Source organism: Sphaerodactylus townsendi, linkage group LG05 (genome assembly GCF_021028975.2).
Source record: "Sphaerodactylus townsendi isolate TG3544 linkage group LG05, MPM_Stown_v2.3, whole genome shotgun sequence".
NCBI classification, from domain to species: Eukaryota; Metazoa; Chordata; class Lepidosauria; order Squamata; family Sphaerodactylidae; genus Sphaerodactylus; species Sphaerodactylus townsendi.
Genome location: NC_059429.1, coordinates 125,892,375 through 125,919,425, shown reverse-complemented (window position 1 = coordinate 125,919,425; position 27,051 = coordinate 125,892,375). Strand labels below are relative to the sequence as shown.

At 45.5% G+C, this 27,051-nt stretch overlaps 1 protein-coding gene across 1 annotated transcript in view; it reads right to left on the bottom strand.

The window, feature by feature from the left end:
* The window catches only part of CDH4 (cadherin 4), a 1,081,475-nt gene that overhangs the window by 112,326 nt on the left and 942,098 nt on the right, over positions 1–27,051 (bottom strand). The window contains exon 7 of the mRNA XM_048498384.1: positions 14,637–14,774. Coding sequence (XP_048354341.1) covers positions 14,637–14,774 — 138 coding nt within the window. The remainder of the gene's footprint in view (positions 1–14,636; positions 14,775–27,051) is intronic.

The window sequence follows — 27,051 nt, the reverse complement described above, 5'->3', positions numbered from 1 at the left end:
ATTACCACTACATTTTTGTTTTTGTTGGCCTCTCTAATTTCTTTTTCCATCTCAGAATCCTCTTGTGCACTTTGGTCAGGGGGACGATAATATATTCCTAATATTAAACTGTCCCTCACACCTGGTATTGATATCCACAGTGATTCTGTAGGGGAACCAGCTCCCCTTGCATTGTGTATTTTATGTGATACTATGCTCTCTTTGATGTAAAGGGCAACTCCACCCCCAATGCGCCCTGTCCTATCCTTCCTATAGAGCCTGTAGCCTGGTATAACAGCATCCCACTGGTTCTCCTCATTCCACCATGTCTCTGTAATGCCCACTATATCAAAGTCCTCCTTCAAAACTCTGTATTCCAGCTCCCCAATTTTACGTCAAAGGCTTCTACTATTAGCATAGAGACACCTGTATACCCTGTTTCTGTCCTTAACCTGGGATTTATGTGCTTTACCCTCAAGTCTTTTGTAGACACTATCCCTTGTCACATGCACATTGCTATGTTCCTCGCTTGTATGTGGTTGATTTAGAAAAACCTCCCTCTCTGTCTGCATCCCCATAGATACTGTATTCCGAACGGAAGTCACCTCAGCTCCTGTCGGCTTTTCCCCAGTGATCAGTTTAAAAGCTGTTCTGCCACCTTTTTAATGTTGAGCGCCAGCAGCCTGGTTCCTCTTTGGTTAAGATGAAGCCCGTCCCGTTTGTACAGGCCTACCTTGTCCCAAAAGGTTCCCCAGTTCCTGACAAATCTGAAACCCTCTGCCTTACACCACCTTCTCATCCACGCATTGAGACCCTGTATCTCTGCTTGCCTAGCTCGCCCTGCGCGTGGAACGGGTAGCATTTCTGAGAATGCCACCTTGGAGGTCCTGGACTTCAACCTGTTTCCTAGCAGCCTAAATTTAGCTTCCAGAACCTCCCGGCTACATTTCCCAATGTCGTTGGTGCCAATATGGACCACAACTGCTGACTCCACCCCAGCACTGTCTAAAAGCCTATCTAGACGAAGCGTGACATCCGCAACCTTTGCACCAGGCAGGCAAGTCACCATGCGGTCATCACGCCTCTCACAAACCCAACTCTCTACATTTCTAATGATCGAATCACCCACTACAAGGAGCCCCCCCCACCTCCCCGAGGGGTATCCTCAGTGCGAGAGGATAGCTGATCACCAGTTAAGGAAGGGATCCCATCTAAGGGAGCATCTTCCCCCACCTCAGACTGGCACCCTCCATCCCCAAGGCCTTCATTCTCCATGACATCTGAAGAGATGTCACCTTGGGAGTGGGACCCGGCTGTTAGGTCCCTGAAAGCCTCGTCTGTCACCCTCTCTGCCTCTTTCAGCTTCTCCAGGTCTGCCACCTTCGCTTCAAGAGAACGCACACGTTCCTTGAGTGCCAGGAGCTCATTGCAGCGAGGACACACCCACGACTTCTGTCCTAGTGGCAGATAATCATACATGTGACACTCAGAGCAAAACACTGGAAAGCCCCCATCCCCCTGCTGGCTTTCTGCCTTCATATCTAATTTGTTTAGATATTTAGATATTAAGCTTTTAGTCACTGCCCCCCTGGAGCTATCTGCACGTACTATCTGTCAAATATGTCCTTATTAATTTAAAAAACAAAAAAAATTAAATTAAAATTGCTGGTTCCAGAGATTGAATTAAAGCCCCACCTCTCAGGACAAAAGCCCCACCTCTTAGGACAAAGAGGAACAAGAGATGAACTCTGTTAACCCCTGTTAAGCCCCACCTTCCAGATTCAGCAGCCTTACAAGGAGAAAAAGAGATAACCCTGTTAAAATAACACTGTTTTAAAAGCTGTGGCTTTGAGAAAAGCCCTCCAAAATGAACACCAGCAGGTCACTCTGCTCTTCCTGGCCAAGTCTCTTCTGCTGCTACTCCTCTCTGCTGGTTCCAGAGACTGAATTAAAGCCCCACCTCTCAGGACAAAAGCCCCACCTCTTAGGACAAAGAGGAACAAGAGATGAACTCTGTTAACCCCTGTTAAGCCCCACCTTCCAGATTCAGCAGCCTTACAAGGAGAAAAAGAGATAACCCCTGTTAAAATAACACTGTTTTAAAAGCTGTGGCTTTGAGAAAAGCCCTCCAAAATGAACACCAGCAGGTCACTCTGCTCTTCCTGGCCAAGTCTCTTCTGCTGCTACTCCTCTCTGCTGGTTCCAGAGAACCACCAGAGAACCAGCCTCCACAGCTCAGGCAGCAGAGCTGGGAATGAAACCCGGTTCCTCCAGATTAGATACATGAGCTCTTAACCTCCTACGCCACTGCTGCTCCTTAACCTCCTACGCCACTGCTGCTCCTAAGACACAATCAAAGCATGCCTGACAGATGGCCATCCAGTCTCTGTTTAAAAAACCTCCAAAGAAGAAGACTCCACCACTGAGTCAGCATATTCCACTGTCAAACAGCCCTTGCCATCAGGAAATTCTTCCTAATGTCAGCTGAAATCTCTTGTCCTGTACCTTGAACCAATTGTTCCTTGTTCTCATCTCTGCTCCATCTTCAACATGATATCCATTTAGATATTTAAAGATGGCTATCATGTTGCCCCTTAACCTTCTCTTCTCCAGACCAAACATATGTAACTCCCTAAGGTTCTTCTCACAGGGCACAGAAACCAAACCTTTAACCATTTTGATCACCACTGCCTGCCTCCACGTCATGGAATTGCTTGGTGGAATTGCTTGGTGGTCCACACACTTGCCTGGGTCAAGGCGGAGAGTTTGAGACCCATCAAGTTTCTGTGACAGAGTTGGGGTTTGGTCCTGGGTTTCCCAAATCCTAATTTGACACCTTAACCACTACACCGCACTGGCTTCCCCCTGTGCCAAGTTAGCGTGGAGGAAAAGAAATAGGTTGAAAGACAGCGGCAGTGGCTTGTGTTTGGAACAGAGCCAAAGGAACAGAAATCAGGGGTTGAGTTTTGCTGCTAAAGCACACAAAAGTACATCCTCTCGTGTTCGTAAATTGCCTGTCAGTAAAACTGGGCGGTTGGAGTCTTAATAGTTTCGGGATATAAATGTAGCCCAGGAGGACGCTACAGCACGCGGCGGCTGCAACCCTCGTGCTGAGCAGTGGGAATTAATGGTCCTCTGTGAACGTTAACAGCTGGACCGGAGTGAATGAAATCGGCCGAGGTTGGGTGTGACGGGCTACCCCATGGAGCCAGACAGGCTCACGGTTTGTTCATCAGATTGATCTTCTGCTATATGTGAACACAAATGAGCCTTGCAATGTGAGGGGGGGGAGTCACAGAGTCACTGAGGGGGGGGAATCACAAAACCCTCAAGGACTTATGGGGGAGGCGTCTCATTTCCCCCTCCCCCATTATCTCCTTTTTCTCTTCTTTGAAAGCCCACATAGCATCTCCCCCCTTTCTGCAAACCTTTAACCATTTTGATCACCATTGCCTGCCTCCACGTCATGGAATTGCTTGTTGGAATTGCTTGGTGGTCCTCATACTTGCCTGGGTCAAGGCGGAGAGTTTGAGACCCATCAAGTTTCCGTGGCAGAGTTGGGGTTTGGTCCTGGGTTTCCCAAATCCTAATTTGACACCTTAACCACTACACCGCACTACACTACACCCACCAGCCAAGCAACCTTATACTTATCTCCCCTGCCCCCCTCTGGCAGCCTCTAACTGGGAAAGGTTTTTTCCCTTCTCTCCCTCTGGCAGCCTCTAACTGGGAAAAGTATCATCCAGTTGTGCAGTGCCTGTAGCCCGTCCCAGGTATGTGATAGGGAGCCATCAAGGATTTGCAGGGGGGGGGGGGATTTCACTTTCTCCTGTACTGCCCCTCCCCACTCTATTTCTTCTTTACATCCTCTTGGCAACCCTCACATCCTTGTGGAGAGGGGGGCATGTAAGTCGAAATAAATAAAATAAATAAAAATCTTCATCTTTTCCTCCTTCCTTTTTTTTCTTCCCAAACACCACCAATCTTCTTTTTATCTGCTGTCCATCTTCAGCTATATTTATTACTTATTTAATGGTTAGTACTTGGGTGGAAGACCACCAAGGAATGCCAGGATCATTATGTAGAGGCAGGCAATGGCCAACCATCTCTGTTAGACTCTTGCCTTGAAAACTCCTAAGTCAGCTGTGACTTGATGACCATCCACACACACTTTCTACTCCACCTTTCTTCACACTGGGGACCGAAAGCAGCTTACATTATTGTCTTTTCCTCAATTTTATTGTCACAACAACAGCGGCGTAACTGGGCCAAACTGCGCCCGGTGTGCAGTCTATATTTTCCTCCCCCCCATGGGCCCTCCCTTGCCCCCCCTTTCCATACTTATCTTAGTTCCTTTCCTTTTCCTAGAACCTTTTCAGGCTGAAAAAAAGGCCTATTCACAGTTCAGGCTTAAAAACAGCCTGATGGGAACTATACTTCCCAGGAGACCTTGTGAGCCCCAAGGTCTCCTGGGAACTGTAGTTCCTCAGGCCATTTTTAGCCTGTACTGGGAACAGGCCTTTTTCCAGCCTGAAAAAGTTCTAGGAAAAGGAAAGGAACTAAGGTAAGTGTGAGAAGGGGGGTGGGGGTGGGGCGCTGTGGGGGGAGGGGCCTGAGGAAGGTGGGAATTTTGTGCCCTCCCACGTGACCCAAAACTGTGCACCTGGTGTGTGGTGCACCCCCCGTCCCCTGGTAGCCCCGCCTCTGCACAACAACACTGAGGTTACTTAGGCTAAAAATCTGTGACAGGCCCAAGGTCACACATTGAGCTTCCAGAGCAGAGTGGTAAGTGGAACAGAAGTTTCCCACATGCTCGCATGAAACTAAGCACTGCAAAAAACTTGTGGGGTGGCTGCTGTAGTAAGTAGCTGGGCCTGAATGAACCATACTGTGGGGACGGGCCAGAATGTCTATAAATTTGTATTTAATCAAGAAACATGGAAGTTGCATGAACCAAGGATCTGAAGAATCAAAATGGTTCTCTGTATAGAGACCAGCAGGCCTGCATGTTAGCAGCTTCTCAGTGAAGATGCAGAGCAAGGGCTACAGAAGCTATAAACATCTTTAAGGTCTTGTAACTACAAGGTTACTACAGTGTGACAGAAGCCATATAAATTTATAACCTTCCGTTTTCTGGGTTAGAACCAGCAATAGGGATAGCTAAATCAATGTGATTAATTAAATAAGGAAAAAGTGTTTTTCTATTTATGTTGAATGAACACAGAAATGATAATGAGTGATTCATATTTACTTGTATTTGATCCATAATTCCTATTGTCTTAGAATCGAAGGTATAATTGTTAGAATCAATATTTGTAAATCATGTTTTAACATTTCAAACTGGGAAATGAAAAGGGAAGTTTTATGATCCTAAGGAATGTCAGAATGCTGCATAGCTTAAGGGATATATCTCTCTCTGGGAGAAAACTAAGAAAACGGGTTTTTCTTGGAAACAGGAAAGACAGCAAGCTAGTTTTATTGCTGCCCTTTGCATATGGGTAGAGGGCACACGCTAACAGCATGAGCTAAGGAATGTAACGTAGAATAAAAGGCTGTCTTACTGTGACCAGGAGACAGATCTATCCAATGGGATTTTTAAGGTACATGCTTGTAGCACGTGAAAAGAGGTATGGATTGTATGCACCGTGAAATCTTATGACTGATGATTGTGTGACGCCTGTACTTTTCAGGTAGGTATCTATAAAAAACTGGGTTAAAGGTTCTTTCCTATGCTCAGCTTGTCTCTCACTTGAGAGCACCATAGACGTGCCTCTCCCTCGGGAGAGTTCACCTTCTGTAACTTTCTAAATTCTGTGTCTATAAAATTGGATCCTTTGTATGAAGGGGGTGCCTCTAACTTAAGAGGACACCCTGGTCAGATACTTATGCTGTCCAGTAAATTTATCTTCTGTTTCAAAACTGCTTCTTGGGTGTTTTCTAACTTTAAGTTTTTCTTAAACTAATTCAGCTGTGTAGGACCAGAGATGCGGTCCTGGCCCCACAATACTGTTACATGGTACCAAGTTTGCTACTGGTTGCTGCCAGGTCTGCCCCTTCCGAGTCTCGAGTCCTCCCTCAAAGTCTGGAAATATTCCCCCACCCCCAGCCTGCCCTTTATGACAGAAACCGAGGCTTGGAGGCTGGCAGTACCATTGTACTTGAATAGCAATCCCCATAACTGCTAATGCGGGAGGCATTCCTTCATTTCTTAAAGGTAAAGCTACTACTGCTATTATTCAGGGGGTGGGGAGAATCCCCTGCCGGTATATCTTTTTCAGATTTTTCTGGAAACCTGGAACTTTTTCAGCTTTGTGGAAAGATCTGTCTTGTCTGTTCATGACTTCAGTCTCTGGATTTAACTATCCACAGTTTCAGTCATGTTGAGAATGAGATATACTGAGATAGACACAGATATGTGATGATGCCTACTTAAGAGATGGAGACCAAAAATCCGAGATGGGTACACCATCATAAAGGTTCCACACTAAATCAGGAGCTCTGCACTGTTCGAACTTCTATAAACTGATCTGGGAGCACGCAAGAATGGAGATTTTCCCAAGGAATGGCTGAATAAATGAAGCAAATGTCTTTAGTCCTGTAGCCGTTGGTGTATATCAAATAGGAGAGGGTGTCTGTGCAAGGAAGATAACAGACTAATTACCTTAATATGTAAATGTGTACATATTTAACCAGCACAACTCTTGATGCTCAAATGATCCTGCCCGCCTTGTTCCCCTCAGGTGCCACTTTTCAGAGATTCCTCATGGAGAATAAATGGGCAACCCATAAAATAATCTCTCTTTAGTTGTGAATATTGAGAGTTCTTCTTGGCCAACTTCTCTGGCCCCTTCCGCCCATGCAGAATAATGCACGTCCAGTCCACTTTCACAATTGTTTGCAAGTGGATTTTTTGGGAACACTAAACATTACATAGACTGCCAAAAAGATAACGCGGTGGGTTCTAGATCGAATCAAGCCTTAACTCTCCTTAGAAGCTAAACTGACTAAACTGAGGCTGTCATACTTTGGCAAGGGTTACTGGAAAAGAGAATAATGCTAGGAAAGGTTGAAGGCCGCAGGAAAAGAGAAAGTCCAGCATGAGATGGATTGACTATGAAGGAAGCCATGACCCTCAGTTTTCAAGACCTGAGCAGAGCTTTTAGCAATAGGTTGTTTTGGCGGACATTGATTCATAGGGTTGCCGTGAGTCAGGAGGAACTTTGGCCGCACTTAACACACACAAATGTTATGTGGTATGTTGGGGCCCGCAAGGAGTTAAGGTTCCTAGTCTCATTCCAGTACAAGAGATAGCAGACCCCTAAGTTAGATGAACGACTTAAGGAGAGTTGGATTTATATCCAGTGGTGGGATTCAGCAGGTTTGCACCACTTCAGGAGAACTGATTGTAAAAATGCCTCTTGTATACAACCAATTGTTCAATTGATTGTCGAAGGCTTTCACGGCCGGAATCACTGGGGTGCTGTGTGGTTTCCAGGCTGTATGGCCGTGTTCTAACAGCATTCTCTCCTGACGTTTCGCCTGCATCTGTGGCTGGCATCTCCACAGATGCAGGCGAAACGTCAGGAGAGAATGCTGCTAGAACACGGCCATACAGCCCGGAAACCACACAGCACCCAACTAAATAAGCATTGCTCATCTTTATATATTATGCTGTACCCAGCACAGAGTTTGGGTCTGGGGTCCCCGTGTTGTAGAACATTTAGTTCTCTTCAATTCTTGTGCAGGGATGTATCAGCACCAGGTTGAACATGGAACTGAAGACAACTCACAACTCTTATCTTACACAAGTTGGGGGCCTGAAATCCACCCAACCTGTGCACTCTGAAATGTGTGAATTGATCAAGGTGGTGTTCTTTTGTATAAAAACTCACCACAAGCAGAAAGCAAACACAGCAGGGAGAAAACTTTTAAGTCTCCTCTCCGTCCCCTGCGATAGGTTTCTGTAGGCAGGAGTTTTGCACGTTCCCAAATCCTCTGTATGCAGTTTCAAGTGGTATAGTCCAGTGCTACGTTATTGTCCTACATTGACAGTTGCCATCCTGCAGTTTGAGACTAGATGTCTCCCAGAATTACAACGCATCTTCAGACGACAGTTCCGCTTCGGAGATTAGATGACGGTCCTTCCCCCACAATTCGTTTAAAACGTTTTGAGGCAGGAAATAAAACTTTTCCTCCCTGGAGTTCTGCATTGTTTTTACCCCAAAATGTTTTATTTCCAGTCTCAAATCGTTTTAAACTTATCCCCTTTTAAAAGGATTCCATGGCTGAAATGTTTTAAAACATCTTTAGTGGCTGTGCAATCTATTGACTATGTTTTCCACACTTCTCCGCTTCCCTGAACTTTCTCCTCAGTGCCATTTTCTGATCTCACTCAGTTCCCCTTTGCATGTTTATTTGCATTTCTCTGTTCTTTTAATTTTGGAGGGGGGGTAATCATCAAAGAATTGAGTATACAAGGAGTAAAGAAGGCGGCACGAGGCTGTGAAGGAGAACTAAACAAAAAGAAAAAGAAAAAGAGGGGGAAATCATGTAATGGCATAGAATTATACAGTTTTTCCTGATGTTTAGGTGGAATCTCTTTCTCTTTCCCTTGAACCCATTACTCCTGGTCCTAGTCTCTGAAGCAGCAGAAAGCAAGCTTGCTCCCTCACCAACATGACATCCCTTCAAATATCTAAACATGGCTATCATGTCATCTCTTAACCTTCTCTTGACCAAACCAAACATACCCAGCTCCCTAAGGCCCTTTCCGTACGGGCCAAAAACAGTGCCCTGGGGACGGCAAAAACGCCGTCCCCAGGGAGCTGTTTGCAAGGGGGGCGCAGCTGTAAAGCCCTCACTGCTCCCCAGCGGCGCAAAGCAGCTGTTTCCCAACCTCGCTCCCTGAGCGAGGTTTATGGGAAACAGCGGCTTCCAAACGCTGCCGTGCGAATGGCAGCGGCTGGAAGGCGCCATCCCTCCCCTCTTTCCCAATCAACCTACCTTCCCTGCGACTGTCCGGCACATTGCCGAGGCCTGGGGACATGCCCCCCCTGCCCTGCGACTCTGGAGTGGTCGCGCAGGGCAGGGGGGCATGTCCCCTGGCCTCGGCGACGCACCGGAAGGTCACAGGGAAGGTAGGTCGATCGTGGCGCCGTCTTCACGGTAGTTTCCGGGACCATTCGTGCGGAAATGGCCTAAGTCTCTCCACACAGACACAAATCATTTCAAGAGGGTGTGTGCAAACAAAAGAAAGGGGGGGATTGAGAATGTTTTAAAAATGTTTTCTAAACATATTAGGAGATTTGTACAGAATGAAACCTCTATTGCATTATACCCTGTTGAGGTATCCCCCCCTTCAAATCACAGGCTCCCTAGGCTACACCCCCATATCTCTGGGAAATTCCCTACCCGGAATCCGCAGCCCCACCGTCATGCGTGACTCAGGCTTCAGTCTTTTTGGCCTTGGTTGCAGCAAAAACCTTAGCAGGGTTCATTTGAAATGTGCTTCTGTCATTAGAATCTCTTTTGGATCATTTCGGTTTTAATGAGCTATTTTATCTTTGCTCTCTGGGAGCGGGATATCGTCCTATACCCTAGCCCGGCTCTGAAATGACTGACACAAACATTTGCCAATCTGATAGCAATTGATTCCTTTTTAATTATGTAGCATTCGGGGAAATCGCGCTCTTGACGATGGCCTTTGGCCGGGGGCAATAAAAATAAACAGAACGAGTTAGAGATGGAATCGACTGCTGACAACGGGGAGATGTGTTTACCCTGCTCCAGAGGAAATGCAAGGATTTCAACAGACCCCGCAAATACATTCAAATGGCCATTGCAAATATAGCAGGCTGGGGAGCCAGATATGTGCTTGAAAAAACTGCGTATTTTCTTTTCGAGGGAAATAAATCTTGGCTATGGAATGTCATGATTCTAGACCTTGGCCACTAGATGTCTCCACAGTTTCAGTCAAAATGTGGCTTAAACTCCTGGGTTAAACATGAAGCTCCATTCTTCTTCCAATAGTTTCTATAGTACCCTATCTTGACCCGTTGATGGACTTTCAAATATTATGGGGCAGTAGAGGCTACAATATGGGCTGCAATCACATGCAAGGAAAGAAGCACAATTAGAGACTTAGTACAATTTTGCAGGGGCTGTAAGGTGGAGTTGTTTTGCCAGGCCTATGGCTGAGGATAGCAACTGTATTCACCTAACTCAGTGGTGGCGAACCTATGGCACAGGTGCCAGAGGTGGCACTCAGATCCCTCTCTGTGGGCACACACAAACAGAGTGCTCCCCCCCACATCTAGGCTGGCCTGGGCCGCTGGGCTCGAATATTAGCATTAAACCTAAGACCTAGTTTTGGGGAAGCAGTGTAGGTAACCCTGTCAAGTGCCGTTAAACCCCACTGATTTTCATGTGAAGAACTAAAGTGCAATACTTTACCTGGGAGTAAGCTCGGTTGTTGGCAATGGGGCTTGCTTCTGAGTAAAACCTCCTAGGGTCGTGATTCACCCATTGGAAGAATTGCACAGTTGCTTCAAAGCAAAATTCACCGACTACCACCAAGCTTACTCCCGAGTAACGCATGCTTCGGAGCCAACCGTTTTTTCTAAACTAAAAGCTCAGTATTCAGGTTACATTGCTGTGTTGGCACTTTGCGATAAATAAGTGGGTTTTGAGTTGCAATTTGGGCACTCGGTCTCAAAAAGGTTCGCCATCACTGACCTAGCTGGCCCCTCTTTCCCTTTTCTCTTCCCCTACTTCTCCTTCCCCCCTTCCCATAATGTATGGTGTGAATCTGATTTTATAGGGGGGTAGTGTAGCTGTTTTGATTGTTTACCCCCTTAACGAAGGTTTGCACATGTTAGACGAGAAAGCTGGATTTATCTTTGTGTTATTATTTGATGTTGTAAGCTGCCCTAAACCCGGATGGGGAGGGGCGGCCTGTAAGTTGAATAAAAGAAAAACAAATAATAAAGTAAGATCGACTTTTCTTTCTCGTGCCATGAGCTGGAAGTTCTGGAGGCCAGGGCAGGAACAATGACCATCAGGGCTAGGCCCAGGTTTTGGGGGGGCTCCCAGGCAGAAAGTGCTTGACTGCCAAAGTCAGAAATTGCTTAGGCTCTTACTACTGTGCCTGCTGGTCATAGTCTCCCTTCCCATTCAGCCATCTGCAGGGTAGGGTTGACAACTCCTGTTTGGGAAATCCATGGAAATTTTGGGGATGGAGTTTGGGATGTGTGGGCTTTGAGGAGAGGAGGGCCTTCAGTGGGGGAGAGTATCATGGAGACCATTCTCCAGGAAAACTGATCCCTGTTGCCTGGAGATTCAGTTGTAATTCAGGAAGATCTCCAGGCCTCACCTGGAAGTTGGCATCCCTATCTGTATCTGTAACCCCTATCTCCACTAGCCTTTTGGACATTTCAGCCCATCAGCTCCTTTACTTGTAAACATTTCTAGCCACATCCATCCCATAATATCATGGATTAGGCAGGAGATGGCAGAAGTGGGCCCAGCTGGACATCGCGGGCCCCAGAAGTTGCCCTATGTTAGAGTATGATGACACTGGCCATGAAAATGATAGAATAATAGAATCATAGAGTTGGAAGAGCCAGCAAGTCCAACCTCCTGCCATGCAGGAACACACAATCAAAGCACTCCTGACATATGTTCATCCAACTTCTGTTTAAAAACCTCCAAAGAAGGAGAGTCCACCACTCTCCAAGGCAGAGAATTCCACTAACAGCCCTGACAGTCATAAAGTTCTTGCTAATGTTTAGGTGGAATCTCTTTTTCTGCACCTTGAATCCATTACTCTATGTCCTAGTCTCTGAAGCAGCAGAAAACAAGCATGTCCCCCCTTAACCTTCGCTTCTCCAGACTAAACATCCCCAGCTCCCTAAGTCTCTCCTCGTAGGGCATGGACTCCAGACCTTTTACCATTTTGATTGCCCTCTGGACCCATTCCAGCTTGTCAATATCCTTCTTAAATTGCAGTGCCCAGAACTGAGCACAGTACTCGAGGTGAGGTCTGACCAATGCAGAGTAGTGTGGTACAATTACTTCTCTCGATCTAGACACTATGGTAGAAGTCATGCCATACCATGGGGGCTACAGTGCTGGGGAAAATACATAGGAAGCTTCGATCGCTGGTTTGGTATAAAAACATCATTCCAGTCTATTCTTCTTGCTGAGAAGGAAAATATCACAGAGCAGGAATTTACCAGAACCTGGTAGGTTTTATCTAGACCACACCAGGCCTCCTCACACAAGCATCAGAAGCCCTCTGGGTCAGTGAGGCACTCCGACACCTTCATACCACATCAAACCCGCATTCCAAAACCCACTCGGGTAGTTTTGGTTTAGATCAACAAACAGGTCAGACACTCCTGTAATATTTCTGGAGTGCAAATGGAATTATTATCCTGATCACATGTCATGCACAATATGAATAGCCCTTCTGATTATCCCAAGTGCGTGATGCAAATGTAATTTCTTGTAGTCCTTAGGATGTAAAAAGGGTTCTTTTCTTTTGGATGTCGTGCATTAATGAGCTTCAGGCATGTACACAAATAGTGCTAGAGAGTATCAAGAGCACTTTTGGCATGAAAACAGAGAGAGAGAACAGGGATATCAAGACTCCCTGGTCAGAGGCGTAGCTGGGCCAGAGCGCTCCCGGTATGCACTGTGGTTTTTTCGCGCCCTCCGTGGTGGCCCCCCACGTCATGCCCCCTTCTTACGGTGCCCCCCCCGCACACTTACTTTAGCAAACTGAACAGGATGGAGAACCTCTGTTCCCTTCCGGGCTGCAAAGGAGACCCTGGGAAATGTAGTTCCCACCAGGTCATTTACAGCCTGGAAGGGAACAAGCAGGCCTGTTCTCCAACCTGCTCAGTTTGCTAAAGTAAGTGTGGGGGGGTGCCACGGGGGGCTCTGGGAAAAGGGGGAGGGGTTGGGGGAATTTTCTGCCCCCCGTGACCCAAAGCCGTGCGCCTGGTGCATGGCGCACCCCCGTCCCCTGGTAGCTCCGCCACTGCCCCCGGTCAAGATGGGGAATCCCCCAACCACTCATGCCATTGCCCACTGCTGCTGACTCACAGCAGGAGAAAAAGAAAAGAAAACACCGGCTGCGGCATCACATCACTTCTAGTAAAAAGGAACTACTTTCCTGAGGCTAGAAATCTTTTAAAAAATTTCCTTTGCTCAAAAATATAGATCATGTGGTGAAATTACCTTTTTTATTAGAAGGTAGTAGTAGACCTATCCCTTTTTCAGTTGTGAAATTTTATGAGCTTGTGATTGATTTTCACAGTTGTTCAAATGTGTTCTAGTTTTTTTTATATAGTTTAGTAATCTGCTTAAAGCTAATAGGTTAAGGAGCAGCATGAGGTCGAGAGCAGGAGAGTAAAAAGCTGAAAATAACATAGGGTGGCTCTAGGAATTGCTGGAAAAACTATGCCAAAATCACAGAGTTCCTGGTGATTCCTAGAGTTACCTCTGTCAGTTCTAGTTAAAGAAAAAGAAAAACAACACATTCCTGCATATAGATATATGGTGACTTCTATCCACCTCATTATGGATCCGAACATGAATCTAGTTCCGTGCTTATGGTTAATATCTGCATTTCTTTCACTTTTAGTTCTTATAAAAGCACTTTAATCCAATCCGCTGTTTTCATTTAAATCTTGAATCCTGCCATTATTTCTCTATTCATATATGTTTTCGGTAAGTAGGCCGCAAAGGATTTCAAGTCCTTAAGGAAACTGTCCATGTTTCAGTCTCTCATAAACTCCTTCAGCTTTGCCATCTCTGCATATTCCGTGACTTTTAAAATCCAGTTTTGTTTTGTTGGAATGTTATTGTTCCTCCAGTTGTGTGCATATAAAATCCTTGCTGCAGTTGCCATGTACATTAAACATGTTCCCTATTGATCTGGGATATCCTCCCCCATCAGCCCCAACGAGAACCCCTCAGCTTTTTTTCTCAATTGTCATTTTCATAATCCTTTAAAATCAAATCCCAAAACAATTTTGCCACTTTACATGTCCAACGTAGATGAAAATAAGAACCATCATGTTGTTGACCTTTCCAGCATTTGTTTGATACACTTTAGACAATTTTTTCAGTGTTCAGCACCATCTACGTATCATTTTATAGTAATTTTCTTTCAAATTATAACAAGCTGTAAATTTCAAATTCTTTCCCATTGTCCCAAGTTACCTCTGAAGGTTCGGATTTTTTTTTTACCAGAAGTGACATGACCCTGTAACCAGAATTGCCTCTCTGCTATATCCTCACCCACAGCCCTCTTGCCTATGAGTAAGGGAGATCAGCATTACCCACTCTTTCTCTGTTTCACCCTATGTCTGTCTGTCCCTCTCTGTCTCGCTCTGTCTCTGTCTCTCTCTCTATATATAGATGTTGCTTGCAATCTTTTCATTTTCGTCGCCAGATAGCTGCATTCCTTCATGAACCATTTCACCCACTCCCTCCATTTTTATTTGTTGAAATTCTTTGTTACACAAGTTATCTATCAAGTTCTTTCTATCTGCCAAACTAGAAAACGGGAGACGAGCGGTATCAAATGTCCGTGAATCACAAACACGCTGTGTGTCCATACATCATTGCGCTGATGTATTGATACTTACGGTGCTGGCAGTGAATTCGGGCGGGTTGTCGTTCACATCTGTCACCATAATGATCGCTGTTGCTGTGTTTGAGAGACCATAGTTAAGGTTTCCTTCCATATCTGTGGCCTGAACGATGACAGTGTACTGATGAACTTTCTGAAAAGAGAAAACAAAACAGAACAAGAATACATGATGTGAATTTTTCCTTCTCTCTTCGCTATATGCTTGTGAGTTTTATAGCAGAACACCGTACTTTAAAAACATCAATCTATGTAGCTGCTGCAAGAGAAAGATTTTCTTAGGATACATTTTTTGGGGTTGTCAACACAACTGTGGAACAGAGGAATAACTATCCTTTGGATATCTCCAGCTCACCTGTCAGTAAATAGCAGTCTAATACAAACTCTGGGGAACATAACAGAAACTGTATATAAGATGTAGCTGTTTGGGGAATCAGGTTTGATTCCCCACCCCTCCACCTGAGTGACAGAGACTTATCTGGTAAATCAGATGAGTTTCCACACTCCTACATTCCTGCTGGGGGATCAGGACTCTCTCAGCCCCACCTACCTCACAATAAATTTAATAAATAAATAAAATAAATAAGGTGTGTGTTGTGGGGAGAGGAAAGGAAAGGAGCTTGTAAGCCACCTTGAGTCTCCTTACTCAAGGAGATATAGAAAAATGGGATATAAATTAAAAATATTTATACATTCCCTCTTTTAAAAAACTATACTGGATGAACTGCTCAACGTATGAAGACAATTATAATACTCAATGGGCAGCTCCATACAAAGCCAGAGGCCCTGGTCTCCCCTCCCCACCATACTGGCATTTGTTGAGGACACCAGTGCTGCCCCAACGTGGCCAGGTCTTCTGGGTTTTGCCATGGCAGGGCTCAGGGGTGGGCAGCCACCGATGAATTTGCCTCCTCTGCTGAGGCAAGAGTCCTGGGGATGGCAAATCTGCTGCCACAAGGCCTTTCACACAAACACCCTTTGGATGCGGCTGTAAAACCCTCAAAACATTCCGAAAAACAACACTACCCCCCCCACTATATAATCACACTGAAAGAAGAGACTAAAACAGGGCTCACCCAAGAATAAAACTCAACAACTAAAAAGCCAGCATTAAATATGTGTGGATGAGCGTTAGAGCATTTGCTTTGCATGCAAAAGATCCCAAGTTCAATGCTCAGTCTCCCCAGTTTGACAGGTGATGCGAAACACCTTTGCCTAAGACTCTCGCTAGCTGCTGCCCGTCTGAGTAGGCAATACTGACTTTGGTGGACCAGTGGGATGACTCGGTATAAGGCAGCTTCATGTGTTCACGTGACTTCAGATTTGCACTGCACGACAAAGCAGGCGAACGGTTTTTACAAGTACTCTGAAATTTTGGCACCTTTATCTTAAATGATGTGTCCCCCTAAAGGCCAAAAACCAAAAAAAGCACTTTAAATCCCCCCAAAATGCACAAGAACCTGAATTTTTCGGTATATCCAAATAAATTCGGGTATACTGAATCAAGAATTCGGCTGATTTGGCTATAATGATAATTTTACAGCCGAATCAAGCTGAATTTTACCAATTTTTTTCAGTATTGCTCAAGCTTAATTGTGACCTTCCTAGGGCCCCTTCTGCTGCCTTTTGGAAGGATCTACTATGTAGAAAGCAAGTGTCATGCCCCCACAGAGGCTTTTGTTATTTCCCCATTAAGCTTTAGTTTTCCCATAGTTAGCATGGTCTTAGTTCTTTGTTCAGTCATCTAAGGGAGGGTATTTTAGTTAGCTCTTGTCCCTTTAAGACATTTCCCAATAGGCAGTTTCTTTTCTTTACCTAGCAATCCCCTGTTTTAGTTTTAGTCAGTCAGTCTGAGAGAGGTGCGAAGGGTAGCTGGAAACTATAATATTTGTGGCGTCCATATGATTATATGGTGGTCCAAAGAGAACAAGTTAAGTTTAGCAGCAGTTAGAATGGCAAAAAGACTGAAAGAGCTGAAAGGAAGCAGGACACAGTGGACTTTCCTAAAACAACCAAGAGAAGACACAGTCTACAGCTTCAAACCTGCTCAAGACAAGCAAGTACTCTGACTTAGATAGACCCAAGGGAGGAGTTAGGGTCTTGTTTCTCTCAAGTAATAAACCCAACTAAAGAACTGTTGAACTGGCTTGTGTCTCCCCCATTCTGTCCTAGGCAAGTACAGGGCACCTCTAACAGATTCACTTGGGGGGCAGGTCAGCAAGGGTGCCATTAATCTTCCCTTGCATCCTGGCTAGACAGTGAGGTACAACTGCACACTGGTGGAGAGGATTTTCCCATAGCTCTGACCCTTGGACTGTTTCTAGCTATGGTATACTTCAAAGGAAAGTTAACATGGCATATCTTGTTGTATCTCAGAGCTAAGTAGGGTTGATTCTTGGCTGGGAGCCAACAAGGATCAATCAATCTTTATTACATTCATAGACCAGCATAGAGCAGCATAAGGTAAATAAAATAATTACAATTGAAAGGATAACATATCTTAAAACTGTAAATATATATCTAGAAGAATCTAATGGCTGAAGAAAATTGGGACCACAAAAAGGTATGGGAACATAAAGGGGATGGGATAAGAGTGTAAATATTAAAAGGAAAAAAGGTATAAGGGAACAGTAAAACTATTGGCCAATAAAGCAATAGTCCATATGAGACTACTAAATGCTCATATGGACTTTTGGATATACACTTGACAAATGACATGATGAAAATTGTATATTGACATTGTTTCATTGACACTGGGACTTTACATAAATGCATTGTACTTTATGATTCTCATGAATATGATATTAGAATAGGGTCAGTATTAGCATAATTGTGTTATTATTTATATGAAGAATAATTGAAATAATAACTCTGTACAAACGGATGTTTGAACATTTATTACAATTGGTATAGACATATAAGTCCAAGTTAGTGTGCAAACTCGGTTGTCCGTTCCAGTCATAGCTACTTGGCACACTAGTTCCAGTCTTGTTTGTTATCAAGGCTTCGTAGCTACCACCGGAGGGTGGTGAGTGGGGGAAAAAAGTGCCCGGCCAATGTGCTTGCTGACCACAGGACGCCCAGCCATGCGAACGGCCCAGGACTACGACGGGTTCATTTATCCTGCCTGCAACCCGCTTTGCATTTGCTGTGTGGAAAGGGCCTTAGTTTCCCATCCTACGTGCACTGGGGTGGGAGTCTCACTTAACGAACTGGGGCTTACTTCCACGTCAATAAGCGTAGCAGTCACAACTTAGTCTATTCATACCTCGCTGTTAGTTGTAAGATGCATGGCAGCCTTAAGCTACCAGGAGGAATCCTGGGATCCAAATATGACACATCATTATTAGAAGATAAAAAAGAATCCGAACAGGTGCTATTTTCCTCTTATGATATAAAAAGCCAAAGGAACTAGGGAATCAAGGGGAAGGGAAACCAGTAAAATTGCCAGGCAAACGATCATAAATATCTCCAATTGTAGCTCGGTGAGTTCACTTAGGCAGATGAAAAGCCATTATGTGAATGGCTAATATTCACGGGAGAGATTTAGAAGAGGAAGGAAACCTTGACGCAACAAATGACTTATTGGTCTCTTCATCGGAACGTGAGCTGCCTTCTGTGCTTCTTTTACTAAAAATCACTGGAAATTGAATTTCTGCAGAGAGTCAGGATGTCCCGTTTGCTATCGACCAGCAACACCAGTGATACACAATTAGGAATGACAACATTTAGTTTGATTGGGGTGGACAAACCCACTCCAACAGGGTGCAACTTCTGACCCTCTTTGCCTAATGTAGGTTACCAGGCATGTATCCTGTGGCCATTTATGCATGTGCTACTTACCCCGTGGCTGTTTGCTTTGCAGTGGGGTTTTCCTATGGTTTTTTTTGTTTAGACAGAGATTTCCCTGCTGTTAAGTGTCCCTAGGCAAGCTGATTGACCATTCTGCTCATGCCCCCCCCCCTGCTTCCTTGTCCTTTCCATGCAACATCCATCTGGGGAGGTTGCCTGCCGCCTTTTTGGGGGGAGGGGGTTGCTGTCTTTGGTCAAGCATCAATTCAATGGACCGTGTAAGTTTTATGCCAATTTCTATTGTAAAACAACAACAGCAACAACCAGCCCTTTTCGATCCTTCTGAAACGGTGACCGGAAGAGCGGAAGAAACTGCTGCTTTGTGGAAGGTGGAGAGGAGTGAGAAAACCCGAAGAAAGCAAAATGCATGCTGATTCCCTTTGCTTTCCTTGTGAAGGGAGAGGGAAAAGTCACATTTTAACTGGTCTGGGGAACTGCAGAGATTCTCTGATCTGAGAGCACCGTGAGTTCTGAATAGAGGGAAATGCGTGTGTGTAACTGAGAATACACACCAAAGGGAATGTACACTGAACGGAAAAGAGACCACAAGTGCATAAATGGCCTGTGACCAGCCAGTGATAAAAACACAACATCAGTCCAGTTTTGGGAGTTCTGTGACAGCAGAGTCATGTTAGGTACACACCTGCAAAGATTGTCATGCCCTTATATAAAGCAGTGGTGCGACCGCACTTGGAGTACTGTGTCCAGTTCTAGTCGCCGCATCTCAAAAAGGATATTGAGGAGATAGAAAAAGTGCAGAGAAGGGCAACAAGGATGATTGAGGGACTGGAGCACCTTCCCTATGAGGAGAGGCTGCAGCGTTTGGGACTCTTTAGTGTGGAGAGGAGACGTCTGAGGGGGGATATCAAATTATGCATGGGGTAGAAAATGTTGACAGAGAGAAATTTCTCTCTTTCTCACAATACTAGAACCAGGGGGCATTCATTGAAAATGCTGGGGGGAAGAATTAGGACTAATAAAAGGAAACACTTCTTCACACAACGTGTGATTGGTGTTTGGAATGTGCTGCCACAGGAGGTGGTGATGGCCACTAACCTGGATAACTTTAAAAGGGGCTTGGACAGATTTATGGAGGAGAAGTCGATTTATGGCTACCAATCTTGATCCTCCTTGATCTGAGATTGCAAATGCCTTAACAGACCAGGTGATCGGGAGCAACAGCCGCAGCAGGCCATTGCTTTCACCTCCTGCATGTGAGCTCCCAAAGGCACCTGGTGGGCCACTGCGAGTAGCAGAGCGCTGGACTAGATGGACTCTGGTCTGATCCAGCTGGCTTGTTCTTATGTTCTTAACAAAATGCCTGGGTGAAGAGGAACATCTTTGCCAGGTGCCTAAACCCATAAAGGGTAGGTGGCCAGTGATTCTTCAACGGGGGACTGTTCCAAAGCCTTGGGGCAATCACAGAGAAAGCCCTCCCATTCAACCATGCCCCCCGCACCTCAGTGGGGGAAGGTACCACCAGGAGTGCCTCCCCCTGTGACCTCAGTGCCCGGGCAGGTATATATGGGTGCAGGTGCTCCTTTAGATAGGCAGGGCCCAAGCCATTAAGGGCTTTGCACATTAATATCTGCATGCTGAATTGGGCCTGTATGTATGTTCCAGCTTCAGTACACAGGATCAGAATCCTAGATTTGTTGGGAGGACGCATTTGCACAAGATGAAGGTGAAAACACAAACACTGGCCTGTTCATACAATAGGGCAAACGCCCGTGTCAGGAGATGGAACCATCTCCCCTTGTGCCTATTTTTAGCTCTAAAACGGTAATGGCAGAAAAGGTCTTCTGTTTGCTGTGCCTCTTCACTAGTCTGTGCTAGTAGGAGCAAAAAAAACAACAACCCCATGCATGCCAATGTGCCTGCATATAGAAAAATCTGATTTATGTGCATTAAAAATAAAACGTTGGTACGTTCTACTAATTTCAACGAGCGATTCAAGCACATGCTTATCTGTCTCCTATCCAAATCAATGAGATTTACGAGGGCTTCGCTTGGGCTGGATTGTGCTCCGATTCAATCATGCCACTTGAAGTTAAACCAAACATTCCACGCAATGAAAGCAAAATGAGAGGTGAAATAAGAGGCGTATCACCTCCCTGGGGAAGAAGCGAAGCACAACAAATGCTGAGCATCCCATATGCATGATGGAAGCCGCTCTGCTATGAAAACTTAACATGCATGCTTGACTGAGTTAACCCTTTCAGCATTGCGGCCTGCCGATCAGCCACCAAGTGTTCAATAAGCAGGCAGCCATATGGAGGATATACATTTCCTCCTCTGTTGCACACAAGCAGGTCTGAGACATATTCCAGAGGAAGGGCCTCTGAAATGCACCCTGGGAAAATCCAGAAGCAGCAGACATCTGGGAGGTAACCAGATGTGCAAATTGCACCTTTGGTCTCCTCCCACGTATATGACCTCATACCAAATCAGACCATTGGTCTGTCGAGATCAGCATTGTCTGCTGAGACTGTCAGTATCTCTCCAAGGTTTTGAGGATCTTCTGTATGACATATTACTTGCTTCTACTAACTGGAGATGCTGGGGATTGAACCTGGGGCCTCCTGCACGCAAAGCAGATGCTCTACCGCTGAGCTATGGCCCTTTCCCTATTGTCCTCTGTTGATCGGTTGCCCTAAAAGGCTGCTTGAATCACTCGGACAATGGACAAGTCCTTCCCATGATGAAGACTTTTCAGGGAATGGGGAGGTTGTTCAGAACCTGGCTGGTCATGTCTAATAGCATGGGTTCCCTTGGATGGGTCAAATGTTGTACAGACCTGGTATAGCCTCTTCATTAAATTGGCTTTTATGAATAAGAACATAAGAACATAAGAACATAAGAAAAAGCCAGCTGGATCAGACCAGAGTCCATCTAGTCCAGCTCTGCTACTCGCAGTGGCCCACCATGTGCCTTTGGGAGCTCACATGCAGGATGGGAAAGCAATGGCCTTCTGCGGCTGTTGCTCCCGAGCACCTGGACTGTTAAGGCATTTGCAATCTCAGATCAAGGAGGATCAAGATTGGTAGCCATAAGTCGACTTCTCCTCCATAAATCTGTCCAAGCCCCTTTTAAAGCTATCCAGGTTAGTGGCCATCACCACCTCCTGTGGCAGCATATTCCAAACACCAATCACACGTTGCGTGAAGAAGTGTTTCCTTTTATTAGTCCTTATTCTTTCCCCCAACATTTTCACTGTATGCCCCCTGGTTCTAGTATTGTGCGAAAGAGAGAAAAATTTCTCTCTGTCAACATTTTCTACCCCATGCATAATTTTATAGACTTCAATCATATCCCCCCTCAGACGTCTCCTCTCCAAACTAAAGAGTCCCAAACGCTGCAGCCTCTCCTCATAAGGAAGGTGCTCCAGTCCCTCAATCATCCTTGTTGCCCTTCTCTGCACTTTTTCTATCTCTTCAATATCCTTTTTGAGATGTGGCGACCAGAATGATCCCTAATTGTTATCAATGCATACTTCCTGGCGATTAACTGTGGTAGATACATGAAAACATCTTGTACGGGATATCAGGAATAACCAAAGAGAATGGCCTTCACCTGCCTTCTTGTGGACTGCCCCGGACATCGAAGCAACCACTATTTAAAAAAAAAACAATTGTGGATTCAGAAGATCTGATCCAATTAGGCAATTCTTACTTTCTTATATCCAATGTCAAAGTTTGCGTATGCAGTGGCAGAACCATTCTGAGCAGTTACCGAGGCCTTCGGGGTTCGATATCTGGCTCAGAAGGTGAGCAGTATCAAAGCGCCGTTCCTTCCTTTGCCTCAAAGAGCCAAGACATCAAGCATTCTTCCTGTCCCGCTTCCTCCTTCCATTTAAACCTCACCGTTTTCTGTTCTTCGGTGTTTGTCGAGCGACCCCTACAAAGCTGCCGGCTGGCTCAGAGGTCAACCCTCGCAGATTTATCAATCGGAACAACCTGGGACTGCCGGAGCCGCTCGCTTCTCTGGTCTCATTGTCTTGCCTCCAGCTAGGACACTACAAAGGCAGCGCGGGTTTCTGTGTCAAAAGTAATTCCAAAAACTTGACGCTGCTATGCAAACTTTCATCCATCCCTGTAAGATGAACTGCAAGGAAAAGGTCATGATAGCCTACGAAAAACCTTCTGCAACAAAGGTGACTGTTCTCAAAGTGCTTACGCCGGAGGAGCCCCATCGAATCCGAGAAGGTCTACTCCTGGGTAAGTCGTTTGAGGACCACTGCTTCAGTCATGCTGTGTTCTGTTCCGCAGACTTTTGCTCTTTCGATATCTCTGTTCTTCAAAGAACATTTCCGGAGAAAAAAGCATCTAAGAGCAGTCCCAAGATAAGAAATCAGAAAGTCTTATTTTAAAGGGTTCAGCTTTTAAAAAAATGCTTTCCTATCTTGCTATTCTCTCTCTTAAAAAAAAATAATCCAGGTCATTCATGGAAGATTCCCCAAGAACTGGATTTGCTATCATCGCCGTGTATTTATTTACACATGTATCTGTGCATTGCTAGCAAGATAAGGTTTCAGCATATCTCAAGATGAGCAGGAGTCCCTTCTGAGATGTCGAACGCAGCAGGTATTCAAAATATGCATATGGACAATCCTGAACAATAAAGTCAGACAGCAAGCCAACGAAAATGCATGAAAGGGTGGTCAACAGACAATATCCGTGAGGGGATAAATTCAGTAATGAGAAGGTCACTGGCTACACTCGGGAATGGCTCAATGGCCTAGCAGCGCAGATCTAAATGAAGGAAATAGGCGGAATTGATTGATTGATTGATTGATTGATTGATTGATTGATTGATTGATTGAACTTATAGGCCGCCTTATCCCCGAAGGGCTGGAGGCGGCTCACAGTACTGCTGTTCTACCGAACAGCAAATCAACAGCATAAAAACATTACAGCCTTTAAAACCTATGCAGCAACTTCAAACAACAGAAAACTAGAAATTAAAACAACCCAAGTTTTTATAAAACAGGAGTTGTTTAAAACGGCGCCCGATCTAAGGCCAAAAGAAAGGGAGGGAATAGGCAGGGCCTGCGGTGGAATCAGTAAATCAGGCCCAACCGTAATAAAAAGATGGAAACAGACAGCCTCAATTTCGGTGGAGGGCAGTAGGGCCACGGCCGGCCCCTCCAAAAGCCCGGTGGAATAGCTCTGTCTTGCAGGAATCCAACAGGCCAGGGTAAGAAAGCTGTGGGAGGAGGAGGAGGAGGAGGAGGAGGAGGAAGGAGTTACTGCAACTTGGAGCCGTTGAGTTGGATCCACCAGAAGAATTCACGGAAAGTGTTGGCAGAGTTGACTGTCCCCCGCCTTTCCCTTGCACAAGCATTCTGCCATATGTCCCGAAACCGCTTTCTCAGGGTCCATCTGTACATTGCAAAATTCTGATTTTTGTAGAACAACACAGGACCTTTGTAACTCACCTATGATGGGAACTTTGTGCCTCCCAGATGCAACATTGGCTCTTTTCAGCAGTGGAGCAGCAGTGGCGTAGGAGGTTAAGAGCTCGTGTATCTAATCTGGAGGAACCGGGTTTGATTCCCAGCTCTGCCGCCTGAGCTGTGGAGGCTTATCTGGGGAATTCAGATTAGCCTGTGCACTTCCACACATGCCAGCTGGGTGGCCTTGGGCTAGTCACAGCTTCTCGGAGCTCTCTCAGCCTCACCTACCTCACAGGGTGTTTGTTGTGAGGGGGGAGGGCAAGGAGATTGTAAGCCCCTTTGAGTCTCCTACAGGAGAGAAAGGGGGGATATAAATCCAAACTCCTCTTCTTGTTCTTGTTCTTGTTCTTGTTCTTGTTCTTGTTGTTGTTCTTGTTGTTGTTCTTGTTGTTGTTGTTGTTGTTGTTGTTGTTGTTGTTGTTCTTCTTCTTCTTCTTCTTCTTCTTCTTCTTCTTCTTCTTCTTCTTCTTCTTCTTCTTCTTCTTCTTCTTCTTCTTCTTCTTCTTCTTCTTCTTCTTCTTCTTCTTCTTCTTCTTCTTCTTTTCTGTTTGTGACTAAGCAAGCAGGGAGGAGCCTTTCTCCTCCATGCTGATTTTGTGCCTTCCGACCAAACCACCAAAGCTGCCCTTCACTCTATTATGAATTTTTGCAACAGTGTCAATTAGGCTCCCTGAGGTAGCCTCAGGATCCAAAAACAGTATGCGTGTGTGAGAAACGACAGCTGCTTCCCCTGCTTGCTGTGACCGCAAACGGAAGAGTCATCGCATGTCTGGAAGGCACTAAACTTCAATTGCACTTGTGATACAAAGGTCTCATGCTGGTGCCCAACAAACAGAACCATTTTGTAACAGGTAGAGAGAGTCAGTAGAACCTCACAAGCAAAATGAGCCACAGGTGGTGGCAGCGACAATGAGGAACAAAGCAAAACTTCCCCTTTGTCTCTCTTCTGTTGGTACCAACCATGAAGGGGAGAGCGAGAAGAGGCCATTTTGTTCCTTTGAGGATTTCTCCCTAGGAGGGGCTTGCTATCCAGTACTTCCATTGCTATCCATTCCCTGATGGCAGGAGAAACACATGAGCACAAGAAACTGCCTTAAACTGAATCAGACCATCAAGGTCAGAATTGTCTACCCAGACCAGCGGCAGCACTCCAAGGTCTCAGGCGGAGGTCATTCATACCACCTGGCCCTTTGAACTGGAGATGCTAGAGATGGAACTTGGGACCTTCTGCATGCCGAGAAGATGCTCTAGCGGGGAGCTGTGGCCCCTCAGGAAAAACAGAGATATGTAAAGTCATCAAGCTCGAAAGGTAAACTATAACCACCAATGATGATAATATTGGCCAAACATCACGCTCCCTTTACTGGAGTGGCCAATGGTTACACTGTTCCCGGTAGCTGTCACTTTAATATCAATCCGATGTGCAGCAATGATCAGGTTACAATATTTAGGTCCAGGCCATAGAAAGCTTCCAACATGGTTGCAACTCTGGGTTGGGGAATTCCTGGAGATTGGAGGTGGAGTCTAGGGAGGGTAGAAACCTCGGTGGGATACAATGCCATGAGGTCCAACCTCCAAAACAGCCATTTTCTCCCAGGGAAATAATCTCTGCTTTCTGGAGATCAGCGGTAATTCGGGGAGATCTCCAGGCCAGGAGGATGGAAACCTTAGCTTCCACTGCCTACTTCTGCACATTAAACCTATGTTAAAAGGGCAGGATCTTTCTCCCTGTGACCAAAAGTGTACCGACTTTTACAGATTTTGGTACTGAACTCTCTGCTTAGTCTACCCTATGAATGAGCACCTTCTGTTGCCATTGTTGTGATAGTAGCGCAGCCTAAGGTCGCAAGAATGGAATGCAAGATAAAGCAAGCCTGTTTTCTGCTGCTCCAGAGACTAGGGGCGATTCCGCACATGAGTAAAATAGGTTCGACCCAGTTCCCTGAGAAGGGTACTGACCTAGGTCGAAGCCATTGTAGTTCCCCACTGAAACCAGCTTGATCCCAGCTCGGAGGGCGGAATCATCCTGTGCCTCTTCGCCGCTCCGTTCCAATTGGCTACTGTTCTACGGCCATGTTCCGTCTATCCCCACACACGTTATAAAAAAAAACTGCCACAGGAATGGAGGGATGAAGGTGGCGTTTTGTGATTGGCCAGCTGTACGCATGCCCGAAACACTCAGCTGTGATTGGCTGAATGGAGGACTCCTGGCACCAGAGATTCCGCACTTTACTGGAATCGAGATGAGTTCGAGCGTGGTTCCCTGAAAAAGTAGTAGTTCCCAACTGGAGTCGGAAATTTGTCCATTACACGGGGCGAAGCTGGTACAAAACCACATCGATCCCAGTGGTTGTGCGGAGCACTTAGGTCGAACGCAGCTCGAACTTAGGTCGCTAACGCAAGTGCGGAATCGACCTAGGACAAGGAGTAATGGATTCAAGGTGTGGGAAAAGAGACTCCACCTAAACATTAGGCAAGGGCTGTTCGTGATGGTAAGGGATGTTTGACAGTGGAATATGCTGCCTCGGAGGGTAGGGGAGTCTCCTTCTTTGGATGTTTTTAAAGAGAGGCTGCATGGCCTTATGTCAAGGGTGCTTTGATTGTGTGTTCCTGCATGGCAGGGGGTTGGACTGGATGGCCTTTGTAGTCTCTTCCAACTCTATGATTCTAAGAAAACAGAATAAAAGCCTCCCTGAAAAGCAGAAAAGATCTCAATATTTTGGGAAGGCCAGGCTATCTGTAAAATATTAGCTGTGGCGTGGGTTCCCAAGCTATTTTGTTTGAATGTCTGGAGCTTGGATTTCTAAAGGATAGCAATTTCAGATAAGGGTTTCCAGCTATCTCTAATTAAATCATCAGTGACGCACAGCCCAACATGTGAGAAATTTCAGCGGAGGATTATTTCCTCCTCCTTTTTACCACTCACTTTTTTCATGCTTGCTTGTTAAGCTGATTTTATTGGACCATTCAGAAAATTTCCATCTCAATGTGTCTTTTACTATTTGTCACAGCACTTCTCAGGGAAAGTCCCTCCTTTCGGTATCATATAACCATTATTTAAAAAGTTGGTACTTAAAGAAATATGATGCTTATGAGAGAAAATAGA